The sequence below is a fragment of the Heteronotia binoei genome, chromosome 5 (genome assembly GCF_032191835.1).
Source record: "Heteronotia binoei isolate CCM8104 ecotype False Entrance Well chromosome 5, APGP_CSIRO_Hbin_v1, whole genome shotgun sequence".
Classification (NCBI taxonomy): Eukaryota; Metazoa; Chordata; class Lepidosauria; order Squamata; family Gekkonidae; genus Heteronotia; species Heteronotia binoei.
In genome coordinates this window covers 100,025,411-100,039,326 of record NC_083227.1, presented here as the reverse complement: position 1 = coordinate 100,039,326, position 13,916 = coordinate 100,025,411, and the positions used below count along the sequence as shown (strand labels likewise).

General features: G+C 40.7%; 1 protein-coding gene across 2 annotated transcripts in view; it reads right to left on the bottom strand.

The window, feature by feature from the left end:
• Positions 1–13,727, bottom strand: part of CENPP (centromere protein P) — a 256,588-nt gene extending 242,861 nt beyond the window's left edge. The window contains exons 1-5 of one of the 2 annotated variants that reach the window (XM_060239891.1): positions 12,886–13,727; positions 8,614–8,769; positions 7,193–7,350; positions 5,005–5,096; positions 1,868–1,956 (exon numbers count right to left, since the gene is read on the bottom strand). In XM_060239891.1, the coding sequence (XP_060095874.1) occupies positions 1,868–1,956; positions 5,005–5,096; positions 7,193–7,350; positions 8,614–8,750 (476 nt within the window). In that variant the 5' untranslated portion in view covers positions 8,751–8,769; positions 12,886–13,727. The remainder of the gene's footprint in view (positions 1–1,867; positions 1,957–5,004; positions 5,097–7,192; positions 7,351–8,613; positions 8,770–12,885) is intronic. The other variant, XM_060239889.1, reaches the window with a different exon arrangement.
• Between the last annotated feature and the right edge of the window lie 189 nt (positions 13,728–13,916).

The window sequence follows — 13,916 nt, the reverse complement described above, 5'->3', positions numbered from 1 at the left end:
TCTATGTTGTTTGAGATCAGGTATGTAAAAACTGCGTTTTTCCACATGAACCTGCCTGCTGGTTAAGACTAGGGATGGGCACAACCAAGAAACAAACTACAATTCCAGCATGAACTGGGCTGGTTTGTGGTTCATTTTGAACAGGTTCATTTGGTTGCATCATTCCTGAACAAAAAAAAACCCTGTCTTTTTTCCATAATGGTTCATTTCTGCGGTTCATTTTCCAGACAGCCTGGCACCAATTCAATTCCTGGCAGTGCTGGGGGTGGACTTGTGGAGAGCCCTAGTAACACCCAAAGCAGTTGTCCATAGCTTGATTGGCAGCTCTGGGAGTCAACCATGGGGCTCTCATTCTGCTCTATGGGAGCAGATTATATACCAGTATAATACCACGCCCTGACTTAGCAGCTTTCACTTTACAACATGAAGAGAGAAGAGTTCATTCAGTTGTTGTTTCCTACATGGCTGATTTAGGGGAGGTTTTGAGGGACTCCTTTTTTCCCCACACAGTGGGACAATTTTTAAAATATCTCTCCCAGCTGGGAAGGTGTTCCTTGATGTGGTTTCAAGGACTGAACCTGAAGCTAGAGCTGAGCTTTCCTGAAGGCACCTGCTTGGGGGGGGTGCTATAACCCAGACATCCTAAATCCAATCTTTGCCAAACTTGGAAGGCTGGTGGTGGAGAGCCTGCTGAAGACTTCCAGTGAGTCTGACACTTCTAACTCACATGGGGGCTGTTCTGCCACCTCCTAAACCAAATGAACCACAAACTGAACCACCTCCTAAACCAAATGAACCACAAACTGGTTCAGGAAATCAAACTAATCACAAACCAAAATGAACCACTGGTTTGGGAAATCAACCCACATACCAACACAAACAACCACTTTCCCAGTCCTTATCCATTCCTAGTTAAGACATCATCAGAAATGTCACTGTTTGTGCTACTAACAAAGGCAAGATGACTAAACTCCAGAGTGGTGCCTAGACTGTAGAATTCACTTCACAAAGAGGCTCACCTGGTGCAAAGTGTATGATCTTGTATTTACCAATAAAAACCTTCATTCAGCTCATGACTGTTAAGAGCAATTCTTCCTCTAACCTGTGGAGTTTTGTGAGCAAAAATTCTGCTTCATGAGCAACTAGCATTAAAGTTGTGAGCCACTGCATAAATTAGTTTGCTCTGGGGCCATTTTTCCTGAGCTAAAACAAAAATGTGTGAGCCAGAGGCTAAAAAACTGTAAGCTAGCTTGCACTAACTCTGCTTAGAGGGAATACTGGTTAGGAGCCTTATTTTCTTAAAAAGTTTATAGCTGCTCTATTGTTATGTTATCAGTATTTCAGAAGATTTTATGTTGCATTTTTATCTGTTTTCATTGCATTTATGATTATTGGATTTATACAGTATAAATAATCTGAATAAGCAACTTTAGCCACCATTGTCCCTTCTCTAAACAGAAGGGCACAGTTAATCATTGATTTTGCACTGCAATTTGGTGGAAGTCGGAAAGCTTCTAAATCACAGAACAAGGTTGGGAAGCAGAGGACACAGTGAAGGAACAGGGCCAGCCACAACCACAAATATTGGCCAGCAACAAAAGGCACCCTTCTTATAGCACTACTGAAGCTAAAGCTAAATAACACTTCTGTGAATACTGAGAAAACTTCCAAATATGAATGTGTGTTGGTAAAACACAATATCTTAAAAGTGCACTTGAAATTCATATCTCAATGCCCAAAAGCATGGTTATGTAATGTTGCATCTCAATCACAAAGGCACTGTGCATACATTTGTGTCAGCAACCAATCAGGTATACCAAATGCAATGCCCATGCAATATTCCTCTATATTATTAAGAGAGTCTTACCTGGATACAAGCGTGCTTAAATCAGAAGACTCCTCAGATTCTATTATAATGTTAAGATCAGAAACCACAGCATAACCATTTTTGTTACTCTGGTTTGAAAAATAATAAATGTTTCATATTAGGCAAAACATTATAAGAACTTGACAGAAAATATTACTATGCACTAATTAATCATTAAGATTATCTCAATTTACATGAAGTATGTATACAAATACTACATAATAAATCTGATCGAAGATGTTGAACACTGTTTTGTCTAATTGTTCAATAGACAAAATATGACCAAATGCATTAAATCATTATAGCACAGCAACATAAAGTATCTCGCAGTCCAAAGGTGCTGGATCCTACAGATCATTTCTACAGATTGGAGGATTTTCATCAGAAGAGCCTGATTTTCTTCCCTCCCTACAGCTAGTGCAACCCAAAATAATCCCCAAAATGCCCCTTGAAATGCTGTTTTCAGTGTTTTCAGATCTGTTTCTTTTTCCTTTTATCTTGGTCATTTCTAGGGCAACTATCTAGAAAACAGGAGGAATGAAATAGTGAATTACTCTGGTTTCTGCAATAAATGAACAATCCAAAGCTCCTGGGCAATTAATGTGACCAGCTGCAAAATTCAAGTAGCATGGAATACTGTAATCAACAGGGCACTAATATGCCATGAAATACCTTTTTTATGTTGTGCATCCCAAAATGACAGAATGAAAAGAAAAAGAGACCACCAAACTTCAAAACAAATTAACTTTAAAAACCCAGAAGAACTGAAGCTACATGTCTTTAAATGCAGGAGGACTGTAAATGCAAACATTTTGAGTGTGCTCATTCGGGCAAAGAGAAGAAAATACCTTACTTAGTCAAATAGGAAGTTAACTCTGAAGACTGCTCTGAAGAGTGCCCCATGATCTAGCCACAGTGATTCATGCAACGGTCACCTCCAGATTAGACTATTGTAACTCTCTTTACGTGGGGCTACCCTTGACCCTGCTCCGGAAACTCCAACGGGTGCAGAACGCTGCAGCCTGGTTATTAGCATCGAGGCCTATACAGGCGCGGATGCACTCGGTGCTGCGAACTGCACTGGCTACCCCTCAAGTACCAGATTTGGTTCAAGGTGTTAGTTCTTACCTTTAAAGCCCTTTATGGCTTGGGGCCTGCATATCTCCGCCTCTCCCCACACGAGCCCCCCCTCGGACTTTGAGGTCAGCTGCACAACATCTTCTTGTGATCCCGGGGCCTAAGGATGCCCGACGGGCTTCAATGAGGGCTAGGGTCTTTTTGGTCTGGACCCCTATCTGATTGAATGAGCTCCCACTGGAGATCCTGGCCCTGCAGGACTTATTCAAGTTCCACAGGGTCTGTAAGATGGAGCTCTTCCGCCAGGCTTTTAATTGATCTAGTGGGTGTCCCCTGAACTCATCACTTCCTCCAGCACCTTACTATTTAGGTGCACCAGTCTATATGTGGTTTTATGACTTGTAGTCAATGACATGGATCTGGGTTTTTGAATTAATTTGACAATGCTGTAATCATGATATTGTTTTGTTTGGATGTGGTTTATTTAATGTTGCTGTAAAGTTCTTAATGTTGTAAGCCGCCCTGAGCCTGCTTGCAGGATAGGGTGGGATATAAATAAAAAAAGTAAATTAAATTAATTAAATCCCTGGTCTGGTGTGATTAGAAACTGCCTCTGGACACCTTAAGAGGTAGTTAAAAACTCAAGATGAATATTGGTGTTTCAAGAGAAGAGTATTTGCATACTGGAAAGAGTGTGCCAGTCTTCTAGAAACCAAAAGTATCAGAGAATACTCAAAGAAAGTATACTAGAGTGTTTGGGGAAACACTGGAACAAAAGCCTCTTAGCATAAAGATTTTAAGTAACTGTAAATAGCTTAAGGAACTCTCATTAGCCTGAAATATAAGAAGTAAAGTTTGTGCCTGTACTGATTTTACCTCAGAAATTTTCAACCCAATTTCACCTCACCTTTTCCCCTCATGTTAAATAAAATATTTTGTTATTTTTAAATTTTAAAATGCCTTGAGTGCCATTTAAGTAAAAGGTGGGGAGATGGTGGGGAAATCTTTCCTCTGAATGGATCATAGATACCCATTGTTTTCTATTGCACTCTGGAAACAAGACTGCAAAACATTTAAAAAATATTTTTATTTCACTTTATTTATACCCCATTTTTCTCCCCAATGGAGACCAAAAGCAGCTTACATAATTCTTATCTCTTTGACTTTTTCCTCACAGCAACCCTGTAAGGTAGGTTAAACTGAGAGCATGTGACTGGCCCAAGGTCACCCAGTGAGCTTCTGTAGCAGAGTAGGGAGTAAAACCTAGGTCTCCCAGGTTAATGACATTACTACTGGGAGTAACAAACAATAAGAGATAAACAAATGCAATAACAAAATAAGAGATAAACAATGCAATAACAAGAAAGTCCATTCTAACACCATTAAAGTCAGTGGGTGTATAAGGTATAACTGAATATGGGACTGTATTGGAAGTATTTCGTTACTTGAGTAAACAACAGCTGTTTGTGCATTCATAATTTAGGAAAGTACACAAGTAACATAAAGACAGGATTTGCATATGTCATTGTAGAAGTCTTCACAGAAATTTTATTGATTTAGCACTATGGAACATAACTGAAGCACAGGAAATTTTGAACCTAAAGAAACTGAGATTACATTTCTGCATTCAATTGCCATCTTGTGGTAGAAAAAAGAAATTGCAATTTATTTTCCATTAGGGAGTTTGTATCCATGGTTTGACAGGAGTCCTTCCTCCCAAAGCAGTACACAACATTTATAAAATATAGTTTTGTTATAAAACTGCAAAATTAAAATCAAAACCATAAAAACTCTGAAGACAAATAAGGGAAAAGACAAGAAGAGCATTTCAAGTTCAAACACAAGGTTTTAAACGCTGACTAAAACACATATATGCTCACCGAAGAGCAGAAAGGTAGCATATAAATATTTAAAATAAACACAGATCTTAAACTACTCTTCTATTACACTTCTGCTACAAGTTTTTCTAAATGGGGGGGGGGGTAAATATATTAGTATATAGAGTTCTTCAAACACAAATAAACACTGATTTCAAAATTATGATAATCTTCACACAGTACCTGAATTTCCTCCGTGAGCTTGAATTCCAACTGAAAGGGCACTGACTGGCATTTTCCTGATAGCCTATATTTGTATGCAGTTTTAATTTCACCTGACATAAAGGAAAATACAAGTTGTTACCTTAATTAGGGTCGCCTGTTTCTTTGTGCTCCAAGCATTTAAATATTACATGAATATTTATTATTTTCAGTCCTGACCTGGATGGCCCAGGCAAGCCCAATCTCATCAGATCTCAGAAGCTAAGCAGGGTCAACTCTGGCAAATACTTGGATGGAAGAACTGCTTGGAATACTAGAGCCCAGAGACAGGGGCAGGCTTTATTCAGCCACCTCTCTGAATGCCTCCTCCATGCCTCCAGTAGGGGTCAGTCACCAGAAGTTGCCATGACTTCCAGGTGCACACACATACTCACACATGCACAAACACACACGTAATAAAAAATAGGAAAAAAGAATCATTATTATCTGCTTTACTTTAAAACTGATGGCCCACTTCTACCACATATGAAGTGACTTCAAAAGTTTTAAAATACAGGACTAAAACAATTCAAAACAATTACCATAAAATAAAAAACATAGTTCAAATTCAAAAATATTCCACTTCCCAACAAATACATAATTATGTCAATAACATAAGAAGGGCCATGCTGGATCAGACCAAAGGCCCATTAAGTCCAGAATTTTCTTCACATTGCCTGCGTCTAGGAAAACTACAAGCAGGATGACTGCAACGGATGACTCCCAGCCATGCTGCCCAGCAACTGATAGAAAGAGGCAAGCTGCCTCTGGTTCTGGAGGGAATAAATATCCATCATGATAGCCACTGACAGCCCTGTCTTCCATTAATTCATCCACAACCCATCTAAAGCCTTCCAAGTTGGTGGCCACACCACATCCTCTGGCAGACGCTTCCACAATTTAACGATGCACTAACTATGTGCTAGGTGAAGAAGTACTTTTCTAGTCTACCCTGAATTTCCCATTCAATGGATGACCCCAGGTTCTATTACTATAAGGAAATATTCTCCCTATCCACTCTTTCCACACCATGCACAATTTTATAGACTTCTTATCATGTTTCCCATTACTCACCTTTTTCTAAACTAAACAGTTATAAGCATTTTAACCAATCCTCACAGGGCAATTGCTCTAGCTCCCTGATCAGTTTGGTTCCTATTTTCTGTACCTTTTCAAGCTCTGTAACACCCTTTCAGAGGTGAAGTGACCAGAACTGTACACAGGATTCCAAGTGTGGTCTCACCATAGATTTATATATGGGAAATATGATGGTGGCAGTTTTAATCTCTACTTTTTTGCTCATTTTGGTCAGCATGGAATTTGCCTTTTTCACAGCAGCTGCACACTGGCTCAACATTTTCATTGAGCTATCCACGACCACCCCAAGATCCCTTTCTTGGTCTGTTGCTGCCAGCTCAGATCTCACTAGTGCAGGGGTGTTTGAACTCATAACAGATGGATCTGACATAAATGAGACCTGGTTGGGCCGAGCCATGTTGGGCTGGGCCATGTGTGTACCTATTTAAAATTAGGTGGCAGAGATATAAATTTTATAAAGAACACAGACAAACACAAATATATTTTGTTAAAAACTTAAAACATGCTTAAAACGTTAGTACTCATTGGTCTTAAAGATGCTTTCTTTGTATTTCTCCCATGGGATCCAAGGAACTGGGCAAAGGAAGCTCTGGCTCTTTCCTTCCTTCTTTTCAGCCCTGGCCCCTGCCTGGTGGAATGAGCTCCCCCTGGAGATCTGGGCCCTGCGGGATCTGCTTCAATTCCACAGGGCCTGCAAAACAGAGCTTTCACTAGGTTTTCAACTGAGGCAGTGGGCGTCACTTGTTACCGGCCTCCACCCCCCCCCCGCCCCTGCTCATTCCATCCCAGAGCTACAAGATCTGCTGGACCTGGACAATAGGTCACATCTTTGAGGCAGAATCTGCCATCTTAGTCTTTGTAATTTTAGATTTTATATATTTTAAATCGGCTTTTACTGTTTTTACTGTTGACTGTTTTTATGATTTAACCCACCCTGAGCCTGTTCTACGGAAAGGGCAGGCTAAAAATCGAATAAAATAAATAAAAATAAATAAAACAATGCTGATATAGAAATATCCAAATATTGTGAAATATTTAATATGAAATTTTATAAAGTGGAAAAAACACTTACTTTTCTCCAGCAGTCTCCTAGAATAAGTTTTGAACCAGATGCCTGTAAAATTCATCAGGAATGAGAAATCTGATTCTAGTAAAACAAGCTGAGTTTTCAGGTCTTGAGACCAGTAATCTTGCTTGCGTTCTTCTTGGAATTTTCTTTGAATTGCTTTCCTGCAATAAAAGTCAGCTAATTTTGAGAAAATAAGAAATCACTTTCAAATTCTGCTTCAGCAGCACATTGGAATGGAAGCTGGGTTTTTTAAAGAAATTTTGACACCTTAAAGATCAACAGATTTATTGAAACCTTTGTGGCCTAGAATCCATTTGACAGAAGTTCCACTCCAAAGATCTTCAACTTTTAGACTTCAGAATCACAGAGCATGAGATACAAGCATGAAAAGAGAAGCAGCCAATATGGCAGTCCTGCCCTCTAAGCATGGATAACAAGGATTTCCAAACTTAGTGAATCTGTGGGCACTTGGAATTTTAAAAACTGGGTGTGGACACATCACAAAATGGCTGCTGATGCTCACCATAAACTGTTGAGAGTTTGCAAGACAGACAGCTGTTTCTGAATAGATCCTCCCTGCAAATATAAAGGCAATACATCCTGGGTTCTTCTGAAGCATCTCCTCTCCAGCAAGGGAGAGGAAAACCAAGACTGGTTATTTGATTTGGGAAAGAGATTACTTAGGAAAGAAGTAATGGACATCTGGAAATCCACAAGAAGGCACTACACCGGGGACCGATAGCGTATGCTATAGGAGAGGCTAGTGACCCAAAATGTGAGGCTCCACAACCCACTTGAGAATCCTGATTCACAAACTGAAGACTACTGGTCTATTTCACAAAAACTTGTATTTAAATGCATCTATTAAGTCTTCTGCTATCTTAAAGGTGTTTTGTTGCAACAGTATGCCAAAGCTATTCCTGACAGAATTTATAAAGTAATTGTTGTTTCAGACAGTGATATGCTGAAACAATTTGACTAATATGGTCATTTTAGCATCAAATAATTAGCATTTCAGAAATTCTGAAGAAAAGTAGGAAAGAGTACTGAAGTACACTCATTCCTTCTCTTTTACAATAGATACCTGCTGCAAGTACATCTACTACAGAAACCCCAAGGCATGTCCAATCCCTAAGCACCCGCTCCCTAATAGCTCCATGTATTGGCTCCCAAGAAGGAATCTGGTACACTGTATCTTTAAAACTCCATTTCACTCTACCTGTATGTAGGCTATATAGCAGCCCTTTGTATTATATTGTCCATACCAACCTCAGGGCCTTCCCAAGGATCCCAGGACTCATTCACCTCAGTAGAGTCAACATGCCCCACCTATCATGTTTCAGTAAACCTAACCAGAAAAAAGGCCAACACAAAAGAAAATCCCTGAAGGATAATGACCAAATAAAAATAAATTAAATACATACATGGCTTTCTTTATCTTCTCCTTAGAATAAGCGAAAGACCCATGTTGATTACGTTCATACTCTTCTGTTAACATCTTAATTTCGTTTTCCAAAGACTGGATTTCATCTTCATAAACCTGAAGACTGTTGATATTCATTTCTCAGACCCCAAATTCACTAAAATAAAAAGCATGAAACAGAAATTAAGCAAGTAATACAATTTCTGTAATAATGAGCATTAATTTTTTATTTAGAAGTTTATGGTTTCCATATTTAACTATTTAAAAGTTTATGGTTTCCATATTTAACTTCATGTCTACTGAAAATGAAGTTGCACCTACAATAAACAGCATTTTGACATGTTTCTCTTATGAATATAACAAATAAACATATATGGCATAAATGAATGTGGACCCCAAGAAGCAGGACATGTTCTCTACGTTATATTTTAAGAAGTTATATTGAAACAAAATGTTCCCCTTTCCCATGCCAATGTATATTCCAGGCTCATATATAAAAATAGAGAAGACATTCTAGAACAGGAGTATCAAACGTGGGGCCCGTGGGCCAAACCAGCCCCCAGAGGGCTTCAGTCAGGCCCACAGGGCTCTTCTCCCCCCTCCAGTCCTCATCCTGCAAAGCTTGGACGCTTCCAACTATCCCAGCTCCTTCTGCATTCTCTTTGCAGAGGCTAAAGCAGAAACGAAGCTGCAACGAAAATGTAGAATGGATTTCCCACTTAGGCCTATAGACAGAGCAGACTGGAATGGGAAATCCACTCCACATTTTCCTTGTAACTTTGTTTCAATTGAGAGATTTAACTTCCCAGCATTCCTATGGCTAGCTGAAGCTTCCTGGAGTTGTGTCCTTGCAAATCAAACGTGGATGCTTTGAGTCAGCTTTGTCTCTTAAATGGAGTGAGAACTAGTGCCTAGTGAGTATACTAACTTGGGAACCCACAGCCAAAGGGGGATGTTACACTGGAGAGCCATTGCTAATCTGAGTAGACCGGGGTGGGGTGGAGCTTGCAATGCCTTGCTTTGCCATTTCATGTTTTCCCAGGCTGAGAGCATTTTAACTTTTTTTAGTTTTCTGTGTGATCCTTTTGCTTTTGCTTTGTTTTATTTTTAAAATTGCATTGCAAAATCCCACTATTCCCCTACCTTTCCATTTTAAACAAAATTCTTCAAGAGTTTTAAGCATTTTTGTATATTAAATTAAAAAAATAATATATTTAATTATGTTTGCCTGTGTCCTTTATAAAGTGTACATCTCCTCCCTCTGGCATTACATTTTAGGACGTGCATCGCCCCACAAAGTCAGATCTGGCCCTCCTAACAAATGAGTTTGTGTTGAACTCACTTGTTATGAGAGACGGATCTGACATAAATGAGACCTTGTTGGGCTGGGCAATGTGTGTTATAAAATGTAATGCCAGGAAGTGGAGATACAAACTTTATAAAGGACACAGAGGCTTTTTTCTTAAGGTGCTTTCTTTGTATCTCTCCCATGGGATCGAGGGAACTAGGCAAAGGCAGCTTTGGCTCTTTCCCTCCCTTCCCAGGGGACGAGGAGGGGGAGGAGTCTCGGCCAATAGAAGGAAGAGAGACTTGGCTCAGTAGTTCTGCTCTGTGACTGAGAGAGCCTGGCAAAGCAACCTCTCCCTCTCTCCCCTTCCTCCCCAAGGAAGGAGCCTCAGCCAATGGAGAAAGTAGAGGCTTTGCTCTGTAGCTCTAGTGTGATTGAGCAAGCCTGGCAAAGCAAGCTGTAATGTAGAAGGAAGGAGAAGGAAGCAGACTTGCTTGCAGGCCTGATAGGAGCCCTCCGGGGGCCTGATTGGTCCCCTGGGCCACATATTTGACACCCCTGTTCTAGAAACAATCTAGATGTTATTAGATAATAGTAGTTTATGTCACCAAATATAGACCATTCAGAATTTCACTGGGTCATCAGTAACTGTGTTTATCTGTTTATGGACATAAGAAGGGCCCTGGTGGTTCAGACCAATGGTCCATCTGATCCATCATCATGTTTTGCACAATAGACTGCAAATGCCTGCAGGGCCAATAGTCAGTACATTGAGGCGTTTCTGTGACGCTGCCTCCTTAAACCAATATTTATTAGTTTACCGCATCTGAGAGTTCTCAGTCCCAACAAGCATTCATATCTAATGGCTGAAATCCACAGGACTGCATGAGTAATTTCAGACTATAGGCTTATGTGTTTCTTCATTGTAAATTCTACAGTATCACATGGCAGACCACTTTCAAAAGCAGACTGCTAAGTAGCAAAGGAGTCTGTTATGCAATGGAAGAAGAAAAAATCAAAAGTTGCACAAGATGGACTCAAAGTAAGAAACACTAATAAAGCAATAGTTTGTATCCTAGCACATGGACATCCTGGTTCAATCCTTCTCATCTCCAGTTGTTTTTTTTAACTAGGTAGCAAGCAATGTGGAAAACCCCTGCCTGAACCCCTGGAGACCAGTAATCTAACTTGGTACAAGCCAGTTTCATCATGTATGCCACCCTTCAACTTCCATTTGGTTTCACTATTCAGAATTGGGCTCCCAGGTTAACATTTTAAAGGGAAATATGCATCTTTCTCTTTCAAAATGATGGTGGGGTGAGTAGGAAAGTAGATCGGAACAACAAAACTGATCCCCTCTCCCTTCCTTGCATAGTCCTACAGCAAACTGAGGCTGCACAAGCTTGCCAGTTGCATTTTATTTATTTATAATTTAGATTCACACAGCCCCTCCCTGAGTTCACAGAGCTCAGGGTGGTTAACAATAGAAGATCATACAAATCAAAACAGTTAAAATAGCTAAAACAACATCTGATGGCACCAAAGCAAATTTGCATTACCAAAGCAAGTTTGCATTACTGTCTCATAATAAGCAGGAGAAAGCAGGATGGAAGAGGGAAAGGGAGTGCCAGATAAGATGGTACTCGTTGCTGTCCTCTACCAAAAGCCTGGCAGAACATTTCTGCCTTGCATACCCTGCAGAACTGCACAAGATCCCACAGGGCACAGATGATATTTGGCAGTTCTACCAAATGGAAAACAGAGCCGAAAAGGCCCTGGCTCTGGTCAAAGACAACTGGATGCCTTTAGGGTTAAGGAACACCAGTAAACTGTCCTCAATAAAAGAAGAGATTGGATTTATACCCCCTTTCACTTCCTGAAGGGGTCTCAGGGTGGCTTACAATCTTCTTTCCCTTTCCCTCCCTACAAAAGACATCCTGTGAGGTAGGTGGCACTGAGAGAACACTCCCAGAACTGCTCTTGAGCAGAACAGCTCTGAGAGAGTTATGACTGACCCAAGGTCACTCCAGCAGTTGCATATGCAGGAGTGGGGAATCAAACCCGGTTCTCCCAGATAAGAATCTGTGCACTTAACCACTACACCAAACTGGCTCTTGGTAGAGCATAAAGCTCTTCGGGGGACATAACCAGAGGAGGTAGTCCTGAAGATACATGGGTCCCAGACCACTCAAGGCCTTAAAGGTGAGCACCAAGACCCTGAATCTGACCCGGTACTCCACTGGGTGCCAGAACCTGCACCACTACAATCTGACCAGTTGGGAGTTTCCAGATAAGTCTCAGGGGCAGGCTAGTGTAAAGTGAGTTACAGTAATCCAGTCTGGAGATGACCATTGTGTGGATTACTGTGGCCAGGTCAGGATGAGACAGGAAAGTTTAATCTCATCTATTTGACCGCTAAATTGTCCTATTCTGCACTGTTGATCTTGGCACTGTTTATGACTGAACTTGAAACTTGCATAACTGTTGTGTGTATGTTCTCACAAACATATCTTAATCCAGAATTATATGAGAACCATATACAACACCCTGTAGAATTCAAACTTGTGTGTGTGGCTTATAAAAACCAGTAGAAGAGATTCAGACTGGGGGGATCAGGAGGTGGTGTTTATGGGCTTATTAATTGCCCCCTACATTTTTCACAATTGGACCACTGTCCTGAAATGTAGGATAAAGAAAAAAAATATTGTGCTCTTTCAAAAGAGGCTGCAGATTCAGAAGTAGGGAATTCCTAGGTTTGTCTCCCTAATACATAGACTTTCTCTTTGGGCATTCCATTTGGTTGGTCCATTAATACCCATATATGCAATACCAACAGGCATGTTTATTTACAAGACATCAATGCCACTAGTAGAGACCCTTTTAAGTGCATCCAGTCTACATCAAGAGCACAAATAATCTGTCAAGAGAACCTTCATTAGTCACAGACAACTAGCACCTGGAGGTGGCAACTGGTGAGCAGATTACCTGTTACTACTGCCAATGAAGTGTCAAAGCCTTTGAGGCGTTGGCAGTCGTTGGGACTTTATTCTGTCCCTGACCACGAATAGCCCTGTACAGCAATGGCCCGCTGGGAAACACACCTGTAAATTAAATGGCTAGTCTGCCCCTGAGCCTAACCCAATATGTAGGGTTGTCGCTAGTATAAAGTGGAGAAAGTGTTCCCCACTGAACGTCTTAGAGGAAGCACAGGATAAAAGCGTGATTAATAGACTAAACGCACACTCTGAAGAAAAAATATAGCACAAAAAAAACCAGCAATCATAAATAAGGGAAAGTGGATTGCGGGTTTTGTGCAATTTTTCTTAGAACCCGATTTTTGCTTCTGATTTGCTCCGCCCATTAAGTTGTCTGAGCAACAGCAATCCGTTTATGTTTAAAAGTACCCGTCCGAACCAACAAGTTTAAGTCAAGAATACGACCCTTCCGCCGCCGAGCCACGTAACCGGGAACCTGTACAGCACTAACCTGGCTCCCAGTCCACACCAGACTCGCCCGCTTCCCCCCCGTCTCTGTATTCTTCCTTTCTGAACTAACCGCCAAAAACAAAGATACTTCAGGCGTTACCACTGAGTACAATAGGGGGGGGGGGGTAGAAAACCTCGTTATACGACCTGCTCTTTTATCCCCACCCTATTCGAAAGCACGACTGCAGAGATTAGATATCTAAATAGATAGCTAATTCCCTGCCACGAAGACAGTCCTCCACGCCATAGTAGCACTTCCCATCCCCACTTTCCCCTCGCTCCCTCTTCGTAATCTCTAGATAGCTCACTCCATATGTGTGCGTCGTATATGTGACCGGCTATGAAACAGCGACCTAAGGGAAGTACATAGAGATAGGGAAAACTAAAACACAGCCTCAACATCCGGTAAAAATTGAACACTCGTAAGTCTCTATAGGCAACTAATTTCGTTCAATTTTGTATCTCAGTATTGAAAACTTTTTTTCCTTAAAACGATAAGCTAGTCCAAGTTTGGACTGGAAATGTTAGCAA